Source organism: Dermacentor albipictus, chromosome 8, assembly GCF_038994185.2.
Source record: "Dermacentor albipictus isolate Rhodes 1998 colony chromosome 8, USDA_Dalb.pri_finalv2, whole genome shotgun sequence".
NCBI classification, from domain to species: domain Eukaryota; kingdom Metazoa; phylum Arthropoda; class Arachnida; order Ixodida; family Ixodidae; genus Dermacentor; species Dermacentor albipictus.
The window spans coordinates 97,399,885-97,425,469 of NC_091828.1; the positions used below are offsets into that span (position 1 = coordinate 97,399,885).

At 44.9% G+C, this 25,585-nt stretch overlaps 1 protein-coding gene across 2 annotated transcripts in view; it reads left to right on the forward strand.

The window, feature by feature from the left end:
* LOC135912920 (acyl-coenzyme A synthetase ACSM3, mitochondrial-like) overlaps positions 1-22,659 on the forward strand; it is a 28,911-nt gene extending 6,252 nt beyond the window's left edge. Inside the window, exons 6-17 of one of the 2 annotated variants that reach the window (XR_010567830.1) lie at positions 1,352-1,410; positions 8,841-8,892; positions 9,499-9,617; positions 10,667-10,820; positions 11,864-11,992; positions 16,109-16,183; positions 16,753-16,833; positions 17,646-17,747; positions 18,863-18,990; positions 20,131-20,350; positions 20,765-20,984; positions 21,499-22,659. Coding sequence is in view for 1 of the 2 variants with exons in the window: in XM_065445530.1 (XP_065301602.1) it covers positions 1,352-1,410; positions 8,841-8,892; positions 9,499-9,617; positions 10,667-10,820; positions 11,864-11,992; positions 16,109-16,183; positions 16,753-16,833; positions 17,646-17,747; positions 18,863-18,990; positions 20,131-20,350; positions 20,765-20,860 (1,215 nt within the window). In the remaining variant the exon portion in view is untranslated. Of the gene's footprint in view, positions 1-1,351; positions 1,411-8,840; positions 8,893-9,498; positions 9,618-10,666; positions 10,821-11,863; positions 11,993-16,108; positions 16,184-16,752; positions 16,834-17,645; positions 17,748-18,862; positions 18,991-20,130; positions 20,351-20,764 lie in introns of both variants that reach the window. The other variant, XM_065445530.1, reaches the window with a different exon arrangement.
* The last annotated feature ends 2,926 nt before the right edge of the window (positions 22,660-25,585 follow it).

Sequence of the window (25,585 nt, forward strand, 5' to 3'; positions counted from 1 at the left end):
ACGAACAATTCGGGCCGAAAATGCAAGAACTATAAAGGGTCAAGTGGGAATGCAAATTATGCACTTGCATTAACAGCAAAAGCAGTGATGACAATAATGATATTTAAAACACACTGCATACAGCTTGAAACACTTCTGATTGGACCTATGGTGTAAGTTTGAATCCTACATGTAAAGTGTTTTTGTAAAACGAGCTGGAAGGCAGACAGCGAGGTGTCTGCTCTCAATGTCAATATGTTGTCATATGGCGGGTTCGTTTCCTTCATTACTTTTTTGCAATGTTTTACATCAGGCAGATTTTTTTAAGCGGCTTCATGGAATGCTTTTCAAGTATGCTAGACAAGAAATAGTTAATGTTCTCATACTGAGTATTCCTATAGAGAGTTGTTGACAAAGCTCACTGAAGAATATAAAATTCTTTATCCATTCAGCAGCTATATACGGTTACCATGATTATGAAGATGCGAGAAATGTGGCAAAACGAAATCTGGAAAGAATATAATCGGTGCCTGCAGGGGTTATACACAAAGTTTGGCTTCAGCCGTGGCTTCGTGGCAACATTTTCCTCTTTGTTGTGAAGCCACACTTGAAAGCTAAATTCCCTCTGCCATGGAGCCAATTATGGCATCAACAGAAAACAGCCGTGAATTCGATGATGACTCAGCATACAGAAAACAACTGTTTTCAGAGGTATTAGATGCGTGTTGCTTTCATAAAGATCTGGATTGTGTGCAGTCGTTTGTGCAGGTTGCACATGTGTACTTTTTTTTGTTCTCTGGGTGGTGTTATTGAGCATTCATTAATTGCAGGAGAAGGTTACACATGTGAAGATGCAGTGCTTCAGTCTTGGCAAATGATTTGCGCTATTGCATTTCATTGTTGCATTTTATTGCATTGCATTTTATTGCATTTCAGGTTGTTGCGAGGTTGGGGTGTTGATTACATTGCTTTGGTTTTTCCTACAGCAAGTGTAAAGGCATTATTATCCAACTGCACAAACTTGAGGCAGGCTGCTTTGTAGCCTAGCAAACATTCTGTGCAATCCTACTTTGTTCGCATAACATGTGAAAGCTTTTTCTCCAACAGTCTTCTTTTACATTACAATGGGTCACATTTCAGCTTCTAACGTAAATTAATTATTTTTGATGTCATGTGTTTATGTCTGCTGTTGTGCAGAACATTATCTCTGCAATTTAGAATTTTTTGTATGTTTCTGAGCAAAGTTGGAAAAGCTTGTATTGCCATTCACAACACTTGTATCACAGGCTGTGAATTCTATTCGCGTTCACAGAAAGCAAATAGAATTGATGCTCCACTTGGAATGTGAAATCAAGGACTCTTACCTTTGCAGGTGGTTCGGAGCTTCGACTGCGTGCAGCACAAAGTGCTCGTCTCAAAAGAACCAGCGAGGTAGTCATTTGCACTCGACTTGCTTTTTGTTGCTTTTTCGTGCGTCACGAGATGTCGCATCGCATGCATTACCTCTGAGGCGTCCCTCACCAGGCCCCATTGCAAATTTTGGTTGTTGTGATAGGAGTTTGGACTGTTTGAATGTCGCGGCCGAATGCGCGTGACTGCTGTGCGGTGGCGACGGACGAAGAGGAAGAAAAAGGCCGGTGTCTGGGCGGAGACGGCAGCCATGCGATCTGCCTGAGCTGCTTGGACTGGCCTTCCGAACGAGCCGAGAAGTTCGTCTACCCAGGGCCGGTGTTCCTGGGTGTGCTGGCTGAATTACAGGCCGGGCTGTCCTTGGGCTTCAACCGGCCTGCTCCACTGCTGGGCGAGCATCCGACGCCGGCATGTTCCGGTGTAGCTAAGCCGTCTGAACGGTCTACCGTGTGGCAGGCAGACGTCCCGACCCAGCTGTCGCGCGAGTGGCTCGTCGTGTGTCGGGCATCCGTCCCGGCCTCCAGCGCCTGCGCCACTCGCCGCTCCGGATTCATCTTTGCGCCTCTTCGTGCCGTGAGTGTGTGATGCCGACGCGCTATCGGACGCCGTCCTACATTGACGCTGAGCGTGACTATACCTAAGCGACAGACATTCATGAAAGGAACTGTGTGTGTGTTATCGTGTACGTTATCCTAGTCCCGTCCCCGTGAGCCTCTCTGTGTTCATTGTGCCATCCCTGTGTGTTTGAGGCCTGGGCCCACATCTTCCTATCACAAATTTTGGCGAGCCTGCCAGGATTTTCAAACGCACAGGAGGAGCGATGGAGATTGAGAGGTTGTACGCCATAGGGAAAGAGCTAGGAATGACAGAAGCGGAGTTAAAACGTTGGATTGATACAGAAATCGTGAGGGAACGCGACCAGCAAGCCCAACATCGGGAAGACTTGAAAGCGCAGGCAGAACAGGAGCGTCTACGATTAGAAGCGGAAGAACGAGTGCTAAAGCTCAAGATCGAGTTCCAGGAAAAGACTGCTGGCGCACAAAGCGCACAGAGTGACAGCACTACGGAACAATCGGTTACCAGGGCGGCTCCTGAGCTATTCAGTCCGCATAAGTTGATCCCACCGTTTAACGAAGCCCGGGATGATTTAGACGCCTACTTGCAACGTTTTGAGCGAGTGGCGACAAGTCAGGAATGGCTCCGCGCAAAATGGGGACTCTCCCTCAGCCTATGCCTGACAGGAGAAGCGTTGACGGTCATAGGACGGCTTGATTCTAGTGCAGCCCTAGACTACGACCAGCTGAAGGCTACTCTCCTTCAACGCTTTCGGTGCACTGCGGAGGGATACCGAGAAAAGTTTCGAAACGCAAGGCCCGAAGACAATGAGACTGGCCTATAATATGCAGGTAGAATATCGGGCTACTTTGACCACTGGCTTGAAATGTCCCATATTGAGAGGACCTTCGACTCCCTCAGGGACACCATGATTGCTGAACAGTTTTTGAGAAGATGTTCTGCGTCGCTGCGAGTGTTCCTGAAAGAAAGGAACTGTAAGACCCTCGCTATGTTGTCAAAGAATGCCGATTGTTTTATAGAGACACAAAACCTGACCAATCTAGGTAGAGAAAAGTTATCCAAGGAGGTCGTGTTAGACTGCTCGCAAGACTGAACCTCCAACAGCAATGCCGCGTGCAACTAATCGGTGTTTCCTTTGTGATAAAGCAGGACATCGAGCTTCGGAGTGCTGGTCCCGGACTAAAGAGAACTCTACAGGTCGCGGATGGTCCTGCAGAAAGGGACAAGGAGGTGAAGCCTCAAGAAGGAAAAAGCAAGGACAAGCTTCGTGTATTCTGGCTCCGTCGCAAGCCGAAAAGCCGACAGAAGAGGGTGGCGGATACGTCGTGCTTCAAGGTGGCGAAACGGTCCCAATAGTCAACATGACGTTAATGCGACAAGGCCCCAAATGTGACAGTGGAAATCTGCCAGTAGGGAGAGGCTTCCTGGAATCACAACCGGTGTCTGTCTTACGAGACACTGGCTGCAATACCGTAGTCGTGCGACTCTCTTTGGTACCTGAGGACAAAATGATAGGAACAAAAAGTCCAGTAATGTTGCTGGACCGCACAATTCACTACATACCGGAAGCGATAGTTTACTTAGACAGTCCATTCTTTACAGGCGTCGCGCGAGTTAAATGTATGCGAGACCCCCTGTATGATGTGATTTTGGGAAACATTGAATGTGCCCGTGCACCTGATGACCTGGCCAATTCATGGCCTCCGCTGAAACATAACAGTGACAAGACGAGTTACCCTGCCAACAGGATGTCATCCACCGCTCATGCAGAGCTACCAGACGTAGAGGGCCAAACGTTGTTCACACCTAAAAACGCAGCCGCCTCCTCGAGACATACAGAAGACTACGAATCTGGTACCGAGCTCGTTGCTGTAACAAGGGAAATGAAGATACGGTCCCTGCCTACACTGCCTGTCCTGCAACCCGCAGTCACTGGAATAGAGCAAGGTAAATTAAAAGCTTTACAAAGGAACGATGGGTCTCTGAGGAGATGCTTCCAAAAGGTCGGCACGATGATGGTCGCGGATGGCCGCGCAAGCGAGTATTACCTACAGGACGACATTTTATAGAGAAAGCACACAGTGTCAGGTGGGAAAATACTAGATCAGCTAGTGGTGCCAAAAGACCTCAGGGGGATGGTGATGAAGTTGGCTCATGAACGGATCCTCGCCGGTCACCAGGGTGTGATGAGAACGGTGGATCGAATTGTTGCTGAATTTTACTGGCCAGGGGTCCAATCGGAGACGAAACGGTTTGTTAAATCGTGCGACGTCTGTCAACGAACGGTGCCGCGCCATTTAGTCGGACGCGCCCCACTGGGTACAGATGACGCGACAGGTCTAGAGCTTGGAGAGACAACATCGCTTTACCCATCACTCGTCAGAACGCAGACATCAAAGGACATCGCCATTTCGAACCAACTGACTATGGATCAGCGATTCAAAATTGGAAGTCGAGAAGTCTCGGAGCAGTTCTTTTGCAAGAACACGACGGGCGTTTTCATCCCGTGTCCTACGCTAGCCAGAAGCTTTTGCCGCGTGAAGCTGCCTACTCCACAATTGAGAGGGAGTGCCTCGCTATAGTGTGGGCTGTACAGAAATTTCATGTGTACCTTTATGGTAAACCGTTCATTCTGCAGTCTGACCACCAACCACTGCGATACCTCAATTCGGCGAAGCACGTGAACAGTCGCGTGCTACGTTGGAGTTTACTCCTTATGGATTATGACTTTCATGTGGAGTATATTCGTGGATGTGATAACGTTGGTGCAGACTATCTAAGTAGAATAGCTACGGACACGGACTAATGTGTCATGAGAGTAATATTTTGAACTGTGTGACTTGTGATACTACGTAGGGCTACCCTCCTCGACTTCTTGAACTTGGGGGGAAATGTGATAGGAGTTTGGACTGTTTGAATGTCGCGGCCGAATGCGCGTGACTGCTGTGCGGTGGCGACGGACGAAGAGGAAGAAAAAGGCCGGTGTCTGGGCGGAGACGGCAGCCATGCGATCTGCCTGAGCTGCTTGGACTGGCCTTCCGAACGAGCCGAGCAGTTCGTCTACCCAAGGCCGGTGTTCCTGGGTGTGCTGGCAGAACAGGCTGGACTGTCCTTGGGCTTCAACCGGCCTGCTCCACTGCTGGGCGAGCATCCGACGCCGGCATGTTCCGGTGTAGCTAAGCCGTCTGAACGGTCTACCGTGTGGCAGGCAGACGTCCCGACCCAGCTGTCGCGCGAGTGGCTCGTCGTGTGTCGGGCATCCGCCCCGGCCTCCAGCGCCTGCGCCACTCGCCGCTCCGGATTCATCTTTGCGCCTCTTCGTGCCGTGAGTGTGTGATGCCGACGCGCTATCGGACGGCGTCCTACATTGACGCTGAGCGTGACTATACCTAAGCGACAGACATTCATGAAAGGAACTGTGTGTGTGTTATCGTGTACGTTATCCTAGTCCCGTCCCCGTGAGCCTCTCTGTGTTCATTGTGCCATCCCTGTGTGTTTGAGGCCTGGGCCCACATCTTCCTATCACAGTTGTGCATTGGAAGCTGTAGAATGCCGCCCAAGGAGCGTTTCACTCAAACACTTTCAAGTCGGTTCATTATTGGAGGAGATAGAAGAAATTAACTGCCCTGTTACTGTGCTGACAAGACGGGAGAGTGTTACTGCCAACAGACGCTCACTCCGTCTGCCACTAGCAGCTTTCCCGAGCAGTATTCGATCCATGCCTTCTACCAATACTGGAACTGAGGGACCTGCTGTGGCATCGAGCCCCGCCTCGTTTTTAAAGTGCTGCTCTTAGGCGGCCATTCCTGCGTGGAGCGTTGGTGTCCTTGGCGTAACCAAGCGAGCTAGCGCAGTGAAGAATGAATGCGAAGTGCAGCGGGGGATAAAAGACTGTGATAGCAAAGAGAGCGCAAGGAGAAAAGTGAAGGAGGAGGGTACGGCGAAAGCGTGAGAAAAAAAAGTATAGTGCCACGCAAAACGGGCTCTGCGGCGATGACCGCTACGAGATGGCGCCAGACTAGCACTCCGTTGTGTGTTCACCCATGACACTATCGATAAGAAATGCGGCACGTGTGTCCACTGATATGATATGTGGAAACCAAGCGCTGCATTAGTGGAGGTCTGTCTGCGGCGGCTGCTGTGAATCTTGCCCGCACGCTGCCTCTCCCGATTAGTGAGACAGTCACACCACTCTTTGCTCTGTTTGCAATGTGCCACACGAGACAGATTGTACTCACCATTTATGCGACTTGCAGTGTTCTCTTCCTAATATAAACCGTATACCTAATAATCATAATACAAAATATTGGCACATATACTTCTTTCACGTGTAGAGCTGCGCTCAAATTTCGCATTAGGGAGTATCGTAATACTGGTCAGGGAATTTCGTTCCCTTCCCTTCCTCATTTGCACCATTGGGCCTTCCACATTAGATGACTAATCATGGTGAATGGTGAAACATGTGCTGCGAAGAGGCATTTGGTGCGTGTGATTGTGACTCTGGCTGGGAGTGGATGTCTTCAAAAGGGAAGGCACGCAGCGTTTGCTTTGAAACTTCAAATGCTTACGGTGGTACACAGCACCATAATACTATGGAGACACAACTGTCAGCGCACCGTATATACACTATGTCTGTTTGTTTAGAATGGCCAAACCTGGTGAGGGGCCCTTTAAAGGCAATGTCTTTCTTAGCAAGTTACCCCTGCTTTTTCATATCGGGTATCTGAATTTCTAACTGAATCCCAGGAGTAGTGCAATCTAAAAGTGTTGGCCGATCCCGTGGGTATGTACAGTCTGCCACATTTATTCAAATATAGGTCAACCTTTTTTTTTCTTTTCTTTAAGAAAACGTTATGCAAAATGAGCAGTTAACCTATACTCGTGACCAAACATTCTCAATTTATATTCGTATATTTGTGAACAAAGCTAGCAAAAGTACTGAGCTAATGGAGCACTACTGTTGCACCTGCCATAAAGTCAGTATGGAACGTTGGATATGCAGCATTTCTTAAAGCCATCCTGGATATTCCAGACTGGCTTTTAAGAGATGCTGCATATCCAACGCGCTCGATGGCACCGAGGACAAAATCGTTTGGCATGCCAAGGTCGCCTGCGAAGCATCCTACGAGAACGACTCCTCCGGCAGTTCCAACAAGGCTGCAGCTTGTGGCATCGACTAGCGAGATTTAGTAGCTGAGCTTACGGCAAATAAGTGTGCCATGCTCAAAAAGTTTGTTTTCTTAAATGATGCGAGTCGACCTCTATTCAAATTATAATATTTTATATGTCGGTGAGTTTGGTATGTAGGAGTCAATTTATTTTCATGTAAATAGGGTAAATATGTGTGCCGATCCCAGAAATAGTGCTGTCTAAAAATACAGGTCATGCTCGTGGGTATGTGCAGGAGTTTAAAAAATTAGGGCTGATCCCAAAGGTAGAGCAGCCTAAATATGTGGGCTGATCTCAATGACAGTGCGGTAAAAAATAAAAAATGAAGCAGTCCGACGCTGCTCTACCGATGCTGCTCTATTGCGTCACTGGTGACACTATAGAACATCTGATTCTCACTCTCAACTCGCTCGGGAAGACATTGATCAACGTCAACTAGAGGTTGAATCACCTTCTAACTATTTTATTACTACATTAGATGTTAAGGGTCAAATGGGAAACTTTTTTTGCAGCACAGCGAGGGGCCTGCCACTTTTTTACATGACTTCATAATGACTATAGTTGAGTGTGCAAGAGCTTGCACAATGAAACAGTTCACATGGTAGCACAAGCACTCGTGTTTGATTGTGTCCTCGCAAAGAGCATTTAGCATTATGGTAGTTACAGCTTGGGGTGATGCAGTCAGCAGGATACTGTGAAAGAAGCATACCACCCATTGTCAACACCATATGCTGCAAACTGTCTCAGGAATTCTTCAGTGGACAACACATGTTCGCTCAAAATTAGAATATGCCTCGGCCATCTGGGAATGTTATCAAGCATCGCTAACCCTTTCCCTCAAACCTTCCGGAACCGCACGGCCCGCTTCATTCTATCTATTCATTCTCGTCATGCCAGCACTGCACTCGTGAAGCAAACAGTTCACTTACCAGGTCTTTTGATATGTTGCACACACATTCGTTTCTGCCTTTTTCCACAAGACTTACCACCAGAACCCGGTTCTAAATGCAAAACCTTTAGCACCTCCTTTCTGCTTTTCATCCCACAGTGATCACCTACAATAAGTTTTCGTGCCATCTTGTCGTACCAAGACATACTAAGGCTCGTTTTTACCTCGCACATGCAATGACTTGAACTACCCTCCTGCACCGGTCACTACTATTCCAGATGCTTGAAGTTTCAAAGCTGCCGTTTACCATGCCATTTGTTAATCTTGTATTTCATTGTTCTGCATATATTTTTCACTATATGTACCATTCCTTTCTGCAGCACTTACGAGTATGTATAATAAACAAATAAAACTCTTCGCAGTTACAGATGGCCTAAAATTATTCACATTATTAGTAGAGTATGTGGTCAACAATGTGTATGTTTGCCTGTGCTTTATTCCATACTACAAGTTCCTTCTTCTGCTATGCGGCAGAGCGTTGTCCACAACGCCACGTGGTATTATCCAGGCAGAGGCAGCAAAGGCAAGCCACAATACGGTACATGCAAAGGCAAAGCAATATATAAATTAATATGTTATATACAGCACACCAATCAGTTGCCATGCAAAGTCTTTCATTTCCCGATACTGTGCAGGATAGGTCAGGTCTTACCATTGACACTATTTCAATAGCTATCATTTCTAATGCTTTGCATATGTTGGACAAAACTGTGATAAAATGTTTAACAAAAAATTATCCTACGTATTTTCTCCACAGGAACGGCTGGAAGTTGTTTGACTCGTTGCTTCGAAACTCTTCTGAGCATGAGGTATGTTTAAGTTACATCTCGATTATAACATTATAATAGCGATTAAAAGAGGTGTTCTGACCTACCATGACAACTTAGTGAATGCTAATGCACTGGTAAGCTCGAGACATGGGTTCGATTCCAGCCATGCTGGGCGCATTTCGATGGGGGCAATATGCAAAAACACTCGTGTACCTAGATTCAGGTGCATGTTAAAGCACCCTAAGTGGTCAAAATTAAGCCGGAGTCTCCCCGTTAAGGTGTGCCTCCTAACCAGATTGTGGTTTTGGCACGTTAAAAGCTTATAATTTGATTGCCTGCCTTTAATTATTTATCTCTTCTCGGAGAGTGGCCAAGAACCATCCTAGTCTTTCTTCCCAAACTTTTGCTGTAAAGTCTTTGGTTTCAAGTGTTCCTTGGATGTAGTCGTTTCGAGCTCAATGTCTTTCCTCTTTGTCACTCTGACCATCATCTCGGCATCCTCGTTTCATCTGCATGGGTCTTCTGCATGTTAACGAGACGGACATCTTTATCGGGACCACGTCGGTTCCCCCACCTCCTTCTGTCATAACTGGCAATGTTTGTTATAGTCGTTGTTCAATGCCTTAATTTGCATATCACTGGCAGGGCGACGCAACATCCACGGACGACCCAGCCGTAGTCTTCTTCACAAGTGGCACGACCGGTCCCCCCAAGATGGTGGAGCACACACAGGGCTACTTTCTCGCCCACTTGTCTACAGCATGGTGCGTGGTTTCAACTTGGCCAACAGTCCTTCATGGCATAGCCACACATGTGAACTCGTGCACACTAGACGTTATGATAGTAGTCTCATATTTTTTTCATCTTTATTGCAGGTGATGTGTGGTACAAATCTAGATTGCACCATCTCGCCAGTTATGTGAAGCCTAGTGAAAGCTTTAATGTTGCCGGATACTAGTGAAAACTGTGGGTCTTATCAGTGAATCAAATGATAATTGACTTTTCTGCTTGAAAAAAACAAGAAGGGATTACTCATTGTTTGCTGCTTGTCTTTGTATGATCCTTCCGTTGAATCGGCAGTGGGCACTGCATTGTTGTGGACACTTACAGCCGGGATCATGTGTGCGTCACATGTATTACACCTTTCTGTCATTGGCATGTCATCTATGCATTGTATGTCGTCTACATCTCATCGGTATATTATCTGTGCATCATATGTGTGTCGTCTGTGCTAAAGCTTCCCCATACTGCTCTCGTCTGGCGACCCCACTCTCTTCCTTTCCTTTTATACTTCTTCATCAACCCAAAGAAGTGGCTGTGGCGGCATGATGTTTCTGCCAGCTTTTCCATTCAGCCTGTTGCCGTGCCACTTTCTCCACGGCCCTGCTGCCAGTGGTATGAGCATAAGCTGTAGGGTAGTCGTAATTTTGCTTCAGTGAAGCTTTGTAATGCCCTGAAAAACCCCAGAAAGCTCAGGAAACAGGGATGAGTGAGGATATTGCTTGCTCGTGTGTGTTCTTAACGAGTGCTGAAATAACATAGAAGGCCACGATCAAAGGCAGCACTGCAAAAATTTTTTTTCGGAAGCAGCCTGACTGAAACAAGATGGAGGCGGAACTGGAACTAGGTGGTCGCGACCCCTCGAAGAGTAGCGCTGCCTAAAAAGGCAGCAGTAGGCACGAGGAAAGGGCTTTAGTTTGTGCATCATATGTCATCTGTGTGTCGTCTTCATGTCGTCTGCAACTGCAAAAGTACGGTATGAATTGACGCCAAGCCTGTCTCGACATGCTATTGGGTCTGTCTCTCAACGCAGCCACGTGCACAGTCCTGAGCAGCACGATGTTGTGTGGTGCATCGCGGACCCTGGCTGGGCAAAGACGGCATGGGGCACGTTCCCTACTTGGCTCATGGGGGCCTGTTTCTTCCAAGCACAGATGCCCAAATTCCTGTCCACGACAACACTCGCTGTAAGTCAATGTAGTTTCCCCCCGTGCTTTCCCGCAGGGCAAGAAGCTGCAGAAGGCAAAACTTCACTCTCTTCCACACCCAGGAAAATGTGACTGTGCATACTTGGAGCCAAAAGCATTCTAGCGGCATCTGGTGTTTGGAGAGGGAACATTGCATGGTGTCCCTTGTTGCCACAGCAACTGGGCACACATTCATGATGCAACACTCTTGTTCCTGCTCTTGCGAGACCGTGAAGTCACACGCTAGCTGTGATTCATGTCAATTGTGCAGAAATATTTCAGTTCTGGTATGCTTCTTGCCTTGGTTGCAGGCATTGTGCTTGGTGTCAAATCAGACTGACTGGGCTAACATTACCTGATTTTCAAGTTGCCACTTAATGCACAGTCAGGCACTGCCACTTGCGTCAAATTGCTTTTTCTAGCTCTCTGAACAGTCGCTTTATCTAATTGCTCAATTGCACCTGCATTCATAGCAAGTTACCCCGACTCCTATAGTTCATTCTCCAAGCATTTAACTCAGTTAGGCCACAAAGCAAGTGCTCAAATCTAAAAAGGCGTAATACAGTACAACATTTCCAAAACTGGAAAAAAACGGCAGACTTATTTATTGAAGTAGCATTCATTTAAAACTCGCATATTGTAACATTTGACCCGCCTTTGCATGTGTACGAGCTTGCCATTATCAGAAAAAAAAAAATTAGGTGCATATCATAATCGAACAGAATTAAACACGCAATAATTGCAGCTACTCACTACACAGTATGTAAATACAAGTAACTAAAGGCTCAGTGATTTAAAGTCAGGCAACAATTTGACAGCACGTTTTTTTATGCACGCCCCTTCCATTTCACCACCAAATGTGGCTGCTCCTTTCTTGACTTTCGTTAGCTGTAGCTTTTTTGCCCTCGAACTCCTTTTGGCATCCTGGCAGGACTTTAAATAATGACCAGGTGAAATTCACTACCACTTTTCATTGCTGCGACTGTTAATCGTTAAAGCTCTTTGTCAGTTACTGTAACGCAGCCATTGAATGCGTCTTGCAGGTTCTGCGGGACTACCCCATCACTAAGCTGTGCGCCCCTCCAACTGTGTACCGGGCCTTGCTTCAGAAGGACTCCTCCCAGTTCAAGTTTAAAAGCCTCGTCGACTGCATATCTGCAGGAGAGCCCATGGTGAGCGATGTGCAGTGTACGAAATTCGCACATGTCTCGTATGCTGTCTAACGGCCCTACCAAAATGGCGGCGGTTCAGTGACTACTCTCAAAGAAAACATTCATGACCTTTAAGGCCTATGGTCATGGAGCGAACTTACGCGACAAATTTTCCCTGGTGGAAAATTCATTGCAAAGCACCGCTGCGTATTCGTCATCCTACAATCCATACAAGCAAGAGTGGGTGAACGCTGCCGACTGTGCCGCCAACGCAGCCTGCAAGAAATTGTTTGGCCAGAGATGCTTGACTCGGGCAACCAATGGAAGCCAACAGTTGTGTTACAATCTCATTGGTGTGCATGCAACCACTTCCGGTGGTGCCATTTGTTGGTCAGTGGATGTCTGGAGAGAATAGTTCAGTGGCGGACAGCTGGTCTTTGGGCTGCAGGTGGCTGTTGCCGAGTGGTGGACGCCGAAAGTTCGTCACTTTTTCGCTTCTTGGAGGTTGGTCTCTAGGCTGTGTCTTGTGTCTTGGGGCGTGTGGCAAACTCTGTGCTTGTTGCTTTGTGTCTTGTCCCCAAACACTATGATCATCGTCTGTCTGGCTTGTGCCTGCTTTCTTGAACACTCTGTGCTGCTTCACTTCCCTGTCAAGAATGCTATCTCACACTGGTAATGTGCATGCCGTTCTTGACATGGAAGTACAGCGCATGTGGCATTAAAACAAGGAAAGACACGTGAGGTTGATGATGATCAATTGTTTGGGGACAAAATGAGCCCAAGAGGGTGTAATCGCTTTTTTTGGAGTGTATGGAATTTTACTGCCAAGCATGAATTCATGTACTTCATTCCCAGCTGTAGCATTTCAGTGAGGCAAAATTCAAAAAAAGAAAAAAAAAGACATGCTTATGTAGTTAAATTTACCTGCCCATTAAAGCTCTTAAGGGGGAACAATACACTTAAAAATTTTTTTATAAACAGTTTGTATGAAATTTGCACAGCTATAGTGTACTTTTTTACCAGCTGATTTGAAGAAATTCAATTATCTTTCTAGGATAAATATCTTTGATGATGTTCAAAACAGGATGTTGTTTGTATAGGGCCTAATTAGCTAATTATAAGCAACTTGCATGGTAAAACACAGCACATGGAATAGATTTGGAATGCTCATAGTGTGTCATAAGCTATCAGTTGTTGTTTTAGGCCACCTTGAAGTGAAGGTGTTGGTTGTCAAACTTAGTCATAAATAATACCCACCTTGATACTGGAAAAAAAGTTAATTTTGAAAATTTCCTTAAAAAATATAAATTATGGGGTTTTACATGCCAAAACCACTTTCTGATTATGAGGCACGTCGTAGTGGAGGACTCCGAAAATTTCGACCACCTGGGGTTCTTTAACGTGCACCGAAATGTAAGTACACGGGTGTTTTCGCATTTCGCCCCCATCGAAATGCGGCCGCCGTGGTTGGGATTTTCTTGCAAAGTATTATAACAAAATTTACTTCACAACGCACAGCATCTATTTATTTTTCTAGGGAAAAATATTTATAACGATAGCCCAAGTAGAACAAAATATATTGCTCCCCTGCAATGAAGAGGGCATGAAAATTGTTTTGAGAAATTAAGAGAAAACATTCCAAAGCATCTTTATTGGTACAAAACTTGTAAAATCTTATGGAAATGAAAGGTGTTGGAAGCGCAAAACTGAGAAAACTGAAAATACAAGTTCTGGGCCATTTTTAGGCCTTGAAGTGGAGTTCCCCCACTAAGGGGGCCCTGAACCAGTTTTCATCGAAGCGGAGAAGTGTATTTGAAGTTAAATTAAACTATTTCAAAAATACTGTGCCACAATAATTTCACCGACCAGGTGAGCAGCAGAAGTGGATTTATTAGCAATCAAACATACTGTTCGCGGTGCTTCTGCTTCTTCTTCAATGATTTGCACTGCAAAAAGTGCGGTGGAGCGGGGCATGCCTACAATGCTCCGCCTGCTCAACGTCACCGTGGCGCGAGGTTCACATTTGATTTTGGATGTTCATGTAGACGCCACTATTTCTGATTTTGGTGCTATGATGCACCAGACGCGGTTGTCTTCGGCGAGCCGCAGTGGGCTAAACCAGTGGACTTGTCACAGCACCCTGCAGCGGCCACAGTATCTACGCTATGTAGCAGACGACAGCCACATGCAACTGTAGTGCGTGTGTGCGGCATTTGCTTTGTGCATGATGAGGCGTAAATGTGCGTTCACACTCATATGCTCCAGTCTGACCGTGCTGCATGGTGTGGACTGGCTTTTTCCTGCATCAGCTTGATCGATGGATAGTAGCCAGATCCAACTTGTGCATTTGGAAGCGCTGTCATTAGCTCAATACAAAGCGATGTCTGCCAATGCGTCTAGCCAGGAGTGAGCATGGGCTGGCAAGCGTGCGTGTGGTCTCACCTTAATTTTCGCATGGTTTGAGGCTAGTTGAGTGTTCAAAACTAAGGGAAATTAGCGAGACCCAATACCTACGACACCAATAAGCAGCTTGTCTGGCCAAAGTTTAGTTCCTACACAGGTAGCCATGGCTGAGCACGAGCAGACGACAGTCGGCTTCTTTAGGAAGTTTGTATTTTTTATTGAAGTTCCAAAGCAGAAGTTCTCTTAGTTCAGCCTGTTTAATAAACTGCGTCAGCAAATATGCACAGTAACAGTTAAGAAGAAGCACACTGATCCAAACACCTTTCTTGATTGATGTAACCTATTAGCCAACAGCAGCATTGTATAAAATAAGGCAGCCGAAAAGGATCTATTGAAAAGCGAGCTTATGAGAAAAAGGTGGCTTCACACTCTGCTTGCGCGCTTCATGTGCTGCACACAACTGCAAGATATTGCCAAGATGTTCACAGCAGCAAATGGTGTCCGCGGACTGCGTTTTTTCACTAAGCCCACGGGGTAATTCAGGGCCCCTTTAAGGGACCTTGACTACATGGGCTCAACACGAGTGACCATCACTCTTTGGCTTGAGACAAGCCCTCCTCACAACGTAGGTGGCAGTAGGCATCCTCTAATGATCACATTTATTGATTTTGATTCCCCACAATATTTGCAGACATAGTTCTGTTATCTAGACATATCACATTAAAAGAAAAAAATGCGAGAGAAGTGAAAGAAAGCTGTCAAGGTAGTTTTCTCTAAGAAAAAAAAAATATAGCCCTTAAGGGGTCTAAAAGCCCCATTTGGCCAAATTAATCTAGAATCCTCTGCTACAGTGTCTCTCACTCAGCCAGTGTTGCTTCGGGACGCTGAACCTCGCGAATGAATGAATCGGTCAAACTGTTGGGCCAGTCCATGGCAGCGTTGCATTTCCTCATGGCATTATTCAGTAAGTCACGTTCTTGTTAGGACGTCTCACCGTAAGAATGACAAGTTTCAGAGAGAACTCAAGAATTTTCTTTCAGACACTTCCAAAGAAATCCCTGTCTTACATTGTATCAAGCCTTTCTTGCAAGTCTACAAGTTTTTATCCCTCAGTGTGTTGCACCTTTGCATCTTGCATCAAGGCTTGCTATATTCATTTATACTTGTAAATCTTAGTGCTTTGAATTTGGGATGATTGTCTGTCTCATTTAAGCATTTGCCACATTGTTGCCGTGCCAGTTTATTTGCAATAATTTTAACATTTTTGATGTTTATCTGTTGGTTTTACGTTTGAAACTTCTACTTGTTCTCGCTGTTGCTTTGTTTACTAGTTCCTGTTATTATGTATATGAGATCCCAAGTCAGTCTCAGTCCCAGGGACCTCCTGTTGTGTACGGTATACTCATTAGGCATTCTACTTGCTTGTCAGAGTTACTATAAAAGCTGATTGCAGTTACAGTGATATGTGATCCATCCTCGCAAGTGCAAATTGTGGCAACGGACCACTCATTGTTGTTGTACTAAAAGCCCACAGATAAAGCACTATCACGCATGGTTGGTTCGTGTCATACTATTATTTCTTAAGTGTTCCAACTAGTCTCAAGTACCCACTCAAGTTATATTTGTTGATGCACTATATTTGTGCAAATGCCAATGCAGGAGTGCTTTTCGTGCACGTGTTTTTTGCTTGTTGGAGCAGCATCCATCATCAAATCTACAACTTCTTTTCTGCAGAACCCAGAGGTGATGCTGAAGTGGCAAAATTTAACTGGAATTGAGATCAGGGAAGTGTATGGCCAGACGGAAACGGTACGTGTCTTTCATTTTTTAGAATATTGTAGACATCTTGTAGATGTCCATTAGACATCCATTAGACATGTATCCACCAATCTGGCAGTGTCTTTACAATTCGCACATCAAAAATTTTGCGAGAAGAGCTAAATAGCAATACATGCTGCACATGGACAAACTAGTTTAACCACTGCACGATCAAGATAAATGAATTACATTTGTCAGTATTGAGCTTTATGTTTTGTATTTGTAACACAAAGTTGAATCCAACCTGTAACAGAGTCAGACTAATTGTGTGCAACCCCTCCAGTGAATGCTTCTTTCGAAGCATCGATGGTCAAAGCTCACCCCGAGTTTGCTTTGTTATTTAGTAAAACAAGGGCAGATATACACTGTCTTGACATTTTACTTTGTTTTTAACTGATGCCTTAGCATTCAACTTTGCTGCACAGTTGTAAAAAGTAATGTGTAGTGCAATACTTGTTCGTAAGTATGCTGTGTTTTGTTTCGGTCTAAACATCCTTGAATACAAAGCTGTAGTTTCTTAGTCTTGATTGAGCTTCCTAATGTACAGCTTTAACTTCCAGGTGGTGTTATGTGCTTCACCGAGGCATCATCCAATCAAACCTGGTTCCATGGGTATTCCGCCACGAAACATATTGCTACAGGCAAGTACCTTTACTACCTTGAAGTTATGCAAGAAGCTTGGCAATCATCATTCATGATTCTGCTTTGCTTCTGGTAGTTTTGTTTTCGTATAGAAGGCTCTGTTTAGAATGGGCTCTGTTTAGGCCCTGTTTGTTTTTTCTGATTGTGAACATAGGGGGCATGCTATATCTTTTCGTGTGTGTGAATCAGTGGCTGGTCACACTCAGGTGCACTTTTCTTTCTTTCTTTAAGCCCACAAAAATTGTGCATGTGTTAGATTTAGGTGCACATTAGAATCTGGAAAATATGGTGTTTGTAAAATTCAGTGCTGCCTTAAGGAAAGTCTACTGTATAGGCTTATGTGTCAGATTTTGGGACACATTAGAACTGGGTCAGTATAGTATTTGTAAAATTCACTGTTGCCTTAAGAGGAGCCTACTGTATGAGCTTATCTCTCACAAAATTCCGGTTCTAATCTCAACTGTGAAAACTGGCTTGCAACAACATTTCTGCGTCAGTAGGTAGGCATCTGAAATATTTTGTGATCTCCTCAGCAATGCAGCAACTTTATGAACTGCCACTTCCATCACACGTAGGCAAATACCCTTGCTACATGGGCAAGGTTAATGCTGCTAAATGTGTGGACGACCTTTAAGCTTGATGCCATAACATCTAAGTTAGTGTAACACATGCATTTTTATGACATTAAATGTCATGATGGTTATAACAGCAACGAGTGCAGTTGCATACAGTGCATATTTGACACGCAAGTTTCATCCACTGTCGTCATTAAGCGTAAGACTGCAACGTCTGATGCCACATGGTATTTCAGATCCATGACGAGAAAGGGAGAGAGGTGGCTGTCGGCGAGACTGGCCTCATCGCCGTAGACGTGAGCAAGAAGCGCCCCTTCGGGCTTTTTGCTGGATACAGGGTGAGCTCTTTGCAAGCATGTTGTGTCAGCGACACTGAAGCGAGATACTTTTGCAAGGTGGTTTTAATTGCAGTACAGCTGAGCCTCGTTATAGTGAAGTTTCATGTGATGCACAAATACCTTCTTATATTTGGTATTTATTAGATGCTGATATCGTTGATAAACGTTTGACATCTACTTTATTATATTACCGTTGACCTCCGCTATTTCGACTCTGACGGGACCAACTAAAGTTATTGAATTATCCGGCCGGTCGAATGAAACAAGATGAAAAAAAGAAACGCCAGAACACACCACTGATTCATTTGGCAGTATGTGCCCGATTCAAACACGACCCTGAGTCAAACTTACACCCGCTTTCTATGTGTCCAAAGTAGTAAATTGACGTAAAAATGACACTAAAGCTCCTAAACAGTGTAGAAACCTAGATCGTACTCGAATTTTTAGCAAGAAAAATATTTGCACAATGGCAGCCGCTTTTCTAAAATCGGCTTCGCCACATGGTTTTTGTTTTTAAAGTCAGCTTCGCCACAATACACTTGCGTTTTGTAGCAAGGCATGCGAATGTCACGAAGGCAGATTTGGTTTTGTGTCCGGTGGCACCGTGCTGCCAATTGGCGGCAGACGGCAAAGCGCACGTTAGGATCGGGCACAACGTGTAATCAAACATTGTGAGTTACGGTTATCGATTGAAATTAATTCTAGGGCGGGTCGAAAAGCATTTTTGGCGAGAGATGGCATGTGTTCAGTGCATTCGTTGTTCCCAAAGCTTCGCCAGGACAGACGCTGCTGCTAAAGGGGCCACTATCGAGGTCACCATAGGGGTCAGGTGCTTGCAAGCTGACTGGTCAAGTTTGAATTATCCGGCGAAGGCCAATTTTACAATCAAAATAACAGCACTTTGGGCTCATACAAATGCATGGGCACCAGCCGGGTCTTTTGGCCGGGATCGAATTAACTGAAAAATCTAATTAACCGGAGTTTACATTTTTTTAGGTCTACTTTATTATATTCGATAATTTGTTATACTCATGTTTGTTACGTAGAGCTTTGACCATACTCTCCAAGATGTTTATTTCAACTGTGAAGCATCCTTTTCTCACTGTACTTTCTAGGATGACCCTGAGAGGACCGCCATCGCCTTTCGAAATGGTTTTTATTACCCTGGTGATCGTGCTTCCATGGACATCGACGGGTACTTCTGGTTTTACTCCCGCGCCGATGACGTCATCATCTCAGCAGGGTGGGTCATCCAGGGCCATCCATCCAAAGTACAGAATCTAGCAATGATTTTCGTTTTGAAGCCTCTAAGGAGGTTTCAGAGAGATCTAGATTAAGTAATCCAGTAATACCGTAACCATGATATGGCAGAAACAACTTGCAAAGTTATTGGACCATCATGTAAAGCATGTGTAATCCACAGCATGGGTGCTTCAGCTGTCAACAACAACAAAATAAATGTGCACTTCGTTGATGTTAAGGAATGCCTATTTCATGCATCACCACTACAGTGCTAAGTTTTTATTCTCAAAACTCTTAATTATCTATTGAAAACTCCATGCCTTGAAGAAGTAAAACGAAGGACACCGACCAACATAGAAGTGCTAAAAAATGAAAAAATCTAAAAGACGTTTCGGCTTCGCTACGGAAGCCTTGTTCACAATGGCTTCCGTAGCGAATGCTTCATCCCGACCAGACGGGCTTCCGTCGAACCCTCGATTTCAAAACTCCATGCCACACTAAACTTTGACCATTGGAAGATTGTTCATGTGTGGCTTGTTTTATTCTTGGAATTCAGAATCCCTACCCATGCCAATCTAGTTTGCAGATTACAGTTAAAGCAAGTAGTGTAGCAGTTGAGAGATGACTGAGGAATACGCTGAACATTTGTAAATTCCTTTCACTACCGTTTGTTAAAGCTTTCTTTGCTGGGATGGTGAACAGTCGCTTTTGTGGTTCGTTAGAGTGCTTTAGCTGTCGATATAGTACTGCATATGCCTGTTTGCAAAACAGTGGAACTCCAGATGGCAGCTATGCTGGTAGAGACATCTCATGACTTGCTGAACATTGACATCTTGGGAACGTTTTGTGTTGCATGTCACTGTCATCACTGAAAGGAAAAAAGGCTATGAAACAGTTACTATATGTCAACAGTTGTTGCTGCAAGCACCTTTACACCAGCAGCCAAGTAGAACACAGCTGTCACAGTTTTAGTGTTGTGTGCGCTCTAGTTGAACTAGAGCATTGAAGTTGAATGAGCATGCTGGTTAAACTAGAACCTAAAGCACCAGCATTTCACATTTCGGGTATTATATAAATGGTAATATAGTTCATGGGCGGGATAAAACTCCATTTTTGTTGCACTTCTGTTTGCACCCCGCAGGTATCGCATCGGGCCCTTCGAAGTCGAGAGCGTACTCATAGAACACCCCGCGGTTGTGGAGTGTGCTGTGGTCGCCAGCCCGGAACCTAATCGTGGAGAAGTTGTGAAAGCCTTTGTCGTACTGCATCCGGACTACAAATCGCACGACCCCAACAGTCTAGCCGAAGAGCTACAGCAGCATGTCAAGAAACACACCGCACCGTACAAGTACCCTCGCAAAGTGAGCCACGGTCATTTGCATTTTTTAAAATCAATTTAGCCATTAAGCTAAATTTCACTAGTTAAGCTTTTTAATTTGTTGTTTCACTGGTCCTTTTAAAGCTTCAGAAGGGTCAAGAAATTTGGTGGCAGTCTCGGGCTTCCTTATTGGAAGGACATGAGTTGAGCACTACTGACTAGGTTAAATTATACTATTTCAACATGTGCCATAAAGAAATTAATCTAAGTTAATGTTTCTCAATAGTGTTTTTAAAGAAGAGGTTTAACCAAAGGTTGCCCCACGATTTTCGCTCTTTGCTTGCACAAATATTGAAGTGCTAGAAAAATAACTTCATGTGTACTGCACTATTTATTTAAACATTTACAAAGTTTTCAAAGCACCTGTTCAATGTAACACCGACTTCTCTCTGAACAGGTGGAGTTTGTGGATGAGCTTCCCAAGACAATCAGTGGCAAAATTCTGCGCCATCTGCTTCGTGAGAGAGAAAAGTCAGCTGCTGTTCGGTGCTGAAGGTGGCTGTCACCGGACCGGCACTTTAGAGGCCGACTGCAACGACTTTTCACTTCAGCTAAACCGTTTATAAATGAGTAACATTACAGGCTATTGAAGCAACCTCAGCAAAGCTGCAAGGCTGGTAAATGTCTAACTTTTTTTTTTATAAGCACCTAAGCAGAGATTCTTGCTGAAACATTGGCTTCAGCTTGAGACATCCCTCGTTTGACCACTGCCAATCAACATTGTTACCCTGACAAAGCAGATAGCAAAGCAAGTTGTGATTAAGTCACAACTTGCAGTTAAAGCACGAAATGTTTTTCAGAAGAGATTACAGATGTGCCTCAGTGGGAATGACTATGTCAATTGTTATGCAAAAGAGATTTTAGCCATTTTATTGACAGAACATTGATTTTCTTTTTTCTTCTCAGTGGTCTTTCATCACTTGGGTTTTTTAAACACTTAGTTTACCATAAGTGCCGGTGTTCATTCATGAATGCATAAGCTAGGAGGTCACAGAGTTCCAGTGCTTTGGAAATTCAAGACTGACATGCAATGCTTATGTGGCTCTGAGACCTTTTGTTTACTGTTAGCAGTACTTATGAGCTAAGAAATGGACCATTCTTGTTTGTTACTTTGCCGTGCTTTGGTTTCAGCATGACATATAAGAAAGAGAAGGACTTTAACAAGGATGTAATGGTATGATGACGACGACTGATGCCGAAGAATGCAGTGTGATGACATCAGCATGATGACTGAAGAGACCAACACCTTCAGTGGGGAAATTAAAGGCTTTAATGCGCTAAAGAAGTATTCCTGATTTGCAGGTAAAAGCAAAAACTTATCGTTGGGAAAGAGGGGGGGGAGGGGTGCGCACGCTCTCCATGCCAGCTCGTGAACGAAGCAACTTCTTGTAAGATGCAACGACAAAGATGGGACAGCAGCAATAGTGATGGCATTCTAACTATGACCGCACGAAAACACCTTGTTGACCGACATCTAAAGCGATATCACGTACAAAGCTCATATAGGAGTCCCGGAAGGTATCAAAGACATGGGAGCTCGTAACTACTGTTTCCGGTTAGGAAATTTAAAAGGGAATGAAAGGGTCATTTGGAAGTTTGAACAGTTTTTTCCTTCTATATTTTTTTGTGTGATATGGCTTCATGGTGCACGTAAGCAGATTTTAATATATTTTAATAGATGTTTGGCAGTTTGTTAGCATATTTTGATATATTTTAATAAACGAGGCTGTTTGGCGATTTATTCCACACACTAGCGCCTTTTTTGCATTGTCGTAGTTTTCACAGAGAAAAACAGAAAAGGAAAACATAGATAATGCAGCAGGTACCAACTTCAGTTTGTATGTACTGTTGCTTTATTTCTGGCTTGGCCCATGCAGACAAAGGCCCTGTATTCTTAACTGATTAAGGTCACTCTTGATTGTGGCTTAGCTAATTTACAGCAATAATAATAAATTCTGTTGTGTGGCTTTGGGCTTTTGTGGTAAAAAGCCAGATTATTTCGAAAGGAGCTTACACGATACAATGTGCGTATATGTGCATCGGGTGTGTACACGGTGTCCATGCATTGCAATTGCTTTGAAAGCCAATGTCAGAGAAATCAGCCTTTTTCTATCGTGGATGTTTTTGCTGTTATAGCTGGAAGCATGAACTTTGCGGCAGTTGCAGCAGTGAATTGTGTGGCAAACACATGTGGTAGCCTACAACAATTTTTTTTTACAAGTTGTGCAAACTGGTAAAGTGATTTTTTTGTACTTCTCTTTTTATTCTTCAGAATAAGTAAGTGGATGTTTACCCACAAAGACTTCAGCTTTACTTTTGCATACATCTACAGCCTCACAGGTGCAACAAATTGCGTATAATGCAGCTGAAGGTGATTATACTACTAATGTAAGGCATACTAAGATATCGTGAAGAATGAAGTGACTAAGATATGCAAACTGGTAATTTTTAAGTCGGCAAATCAAGCGCAAGCTTGCACCATGATGCGACTCATCCATTGCCACCAGCGACATGCCTAGAAACGTTCGACGGCTCTCCCTCGAGCTGCCATGGATTTGTCTTGACCCCGATAGAAAGTTTGCCTAATGATCTCATCTCTGAAGCAGTGTGGTGTTAATTAGCAGAAGAAATGATATGCGGAATAAAAATGGACTTGTCTCGAATTTGTTGTGGTGACTGTGATGGCAATAATGCGGACACACGAGACACATTCACGCTGCCGCCACTGTCTCGCTGACGGTGCAGTTCACGCGCAGGAAGTCGGAGGGTTCTGTAGAGACGCAGAGTGCATTTTGATTGGCAGAACGACAAAGTGGAGCGGACGCACCGTCGACGCTGCGCTCGATCACCTCCATAGCAGAGCAAAGGCCAGCGTTCTAGAAGCCTTCTGCTTCTGGCACGAGCGCTGTATGTGCGCGCGTGCACACACACATACACGCACACACTTCATTTCATTACCTTGAAGACCCCTTGATAGGGGTATTACATAAGGGGTGGGAATACGTTAGTACATAATTTGCATAATACATAACTGAACGTGCAAACAACAACAAAAAAACTGCTTGTGCTAAAGTGTTACATACGTCAGCGTAAATACATGCACACCAATGTTCCTGCTGAGTAGCTATGTGTATGCTCCAGTCTGAGCCTGATGCTGCCTAATATTTCACCGGGTGCCTACTAACACCAGCGGTTTCCCGTCGATTTCATCCCATGCACCATCGAAGTGCGAGAAAATTTTTTTTCTTTTCCTGCTTGGGTTGCTTCGTGGCCTGACTCTAGGATGAAATTAGATGTAAGCATGAAGCACAGGCAGTTACATTAAGGCTTCTGCAGAATGTACCCTAAGCCAGTCGTCATGAATAAAATTAATCGGACTGCGGGGTGTCAGTCTGGTGTAAGTGTGGGGGTTTGCTCGATTTAGAACACATGTTTTGGCACTGCTTGGCGTTGGCCGGTGATGGTTCTCGAGGTGAACAGTGGTGGCAGCGGATGCTGCACAGTGAAGCGCTGGCGGACCAACTCGGGGCTGTCCAGAGGGCCCGTGTGACGGCAAAGGGGCTCGGCCTCTCTGTCCCAACGTGGGAGCAGCCTGCATCAGTCCCAGACCGATCCCTCAGCACCTAAATAAAGTTCATACCATGAAGGCCAGTTTCATGCAGATGCAACAAAAGCGACTTAAAGAAAGTGTTGTCCACAATCCGTCTTTCATATTTGGTCAGTTCTCGACTTCGCACTCCTAAGTACTCTTCTGCGGACGGTCTTTGTCCTGAGGTTCAGTGTAGATGGCGGGCATCCGCTGCCGACGTGGGAGCGGAGCACTTCGGGCACTGGACCTGGTCCTCACATGATTGATCCCGAGCACAAGTGATGGCTGATGTAAGGGTCGCAACGGCCTTAAGTCTCCCGAGAGAGATTTCCTTCACTCGAAAGGTTGTTGGGAAGGGAGCAGACATGCCAGGGGATGAGGGCATGTGTGTCCGACCGGAGGATAGATTTCCGGACCGCGAGACCTGACCAGGGTTCATAGGGAAAGCTGAGAGGAGTTACAGGTGTCGGGAAAGAGTGAGCATTGCGATCAGCAAGGTCACTGTAGTGGTCACGACCGTGCACCTGCACCCAGTAGAGAGTAGTAGCCTTGACATCGAAAGCCTTGTAAATTTTGTGAATCTGCTCACAAATACACTAAGTATTTTTACCTGTTTGAGCTGCACTGAGGCTGTCAGTATAGATGTGGGCTTTGTTGACGTTAAGCAACCTGACTAAGGTTTCTGTCGCATTGTGCATAGCCTGCAGCTCAAATAATGAGGGATCTGAAAAACCCATTGCATAGCTGCAGCTACCCTGGATCTTGGGGTGTGTTGGACTTGAGAAAACTATTTATCCTCTTGGGTTAATTGCCGTGTCTGTGTAGATCACACAGCATCCCATAAATATGTTTTTTGGTTAGGATATGTTGAAACCATCTGGTGCTGCTGGTGTGGTGAGAAAGGGGTGGTGCCTGTTGCCGAGCAGGAGTTACTTGCATGTTACATTACGCCAACGTGTAGCATCCATGTGTAGTTTCTTCACAATTATTTTTTTATTGAACACCACCTAAAAAGTTCAAGCACAGCACAAAACCTTTCCAGCACTGTCCTTCAACCTTCAGGCAATACAGACATTCTTTAATTTGTTAACTAGCACTTGGAGCAGTTATGCATGCTGACCTTGAATGTGCCTTGGCAGCTGGGCTATTGAGGCATTTGCACCATACTTTGCAAGTACCAACCTCTTTAAACACACCTTTCTGCGGACATTCGGCTAGTGGAATGCAATGTGGTCCAACGTCATCGTCGTGTGGTATTCCCGATTTTTATAAACGTGTTGCATGTGCCGACACTTGAACTTTTATACAGGCGCATGCTCACAGTCTCTTATTGTACCAAACACTGCAGTTTAATGCAACATCTTCTACATTTCGTGTTGTACCGATAAAAATGAGAGTCGTTTCTGTTCGCAGTAACATGGTTGTCACCTATCAGAATCTTGTGCCCTTGCCTGCTTGTCCGAATGTATCAAATGCATTATTTCTTCTTTAGCTCATACCATTTTATTCAACAACTTCGAGATTTAGTATTTTAGTGATAAGCACACAAGTCATTTCTGTTACTGCGGCACAGTTGTCACCTATCGAAATTTTGAACCCTCGCCTACTGTTCAAATGTATTGATTGTAT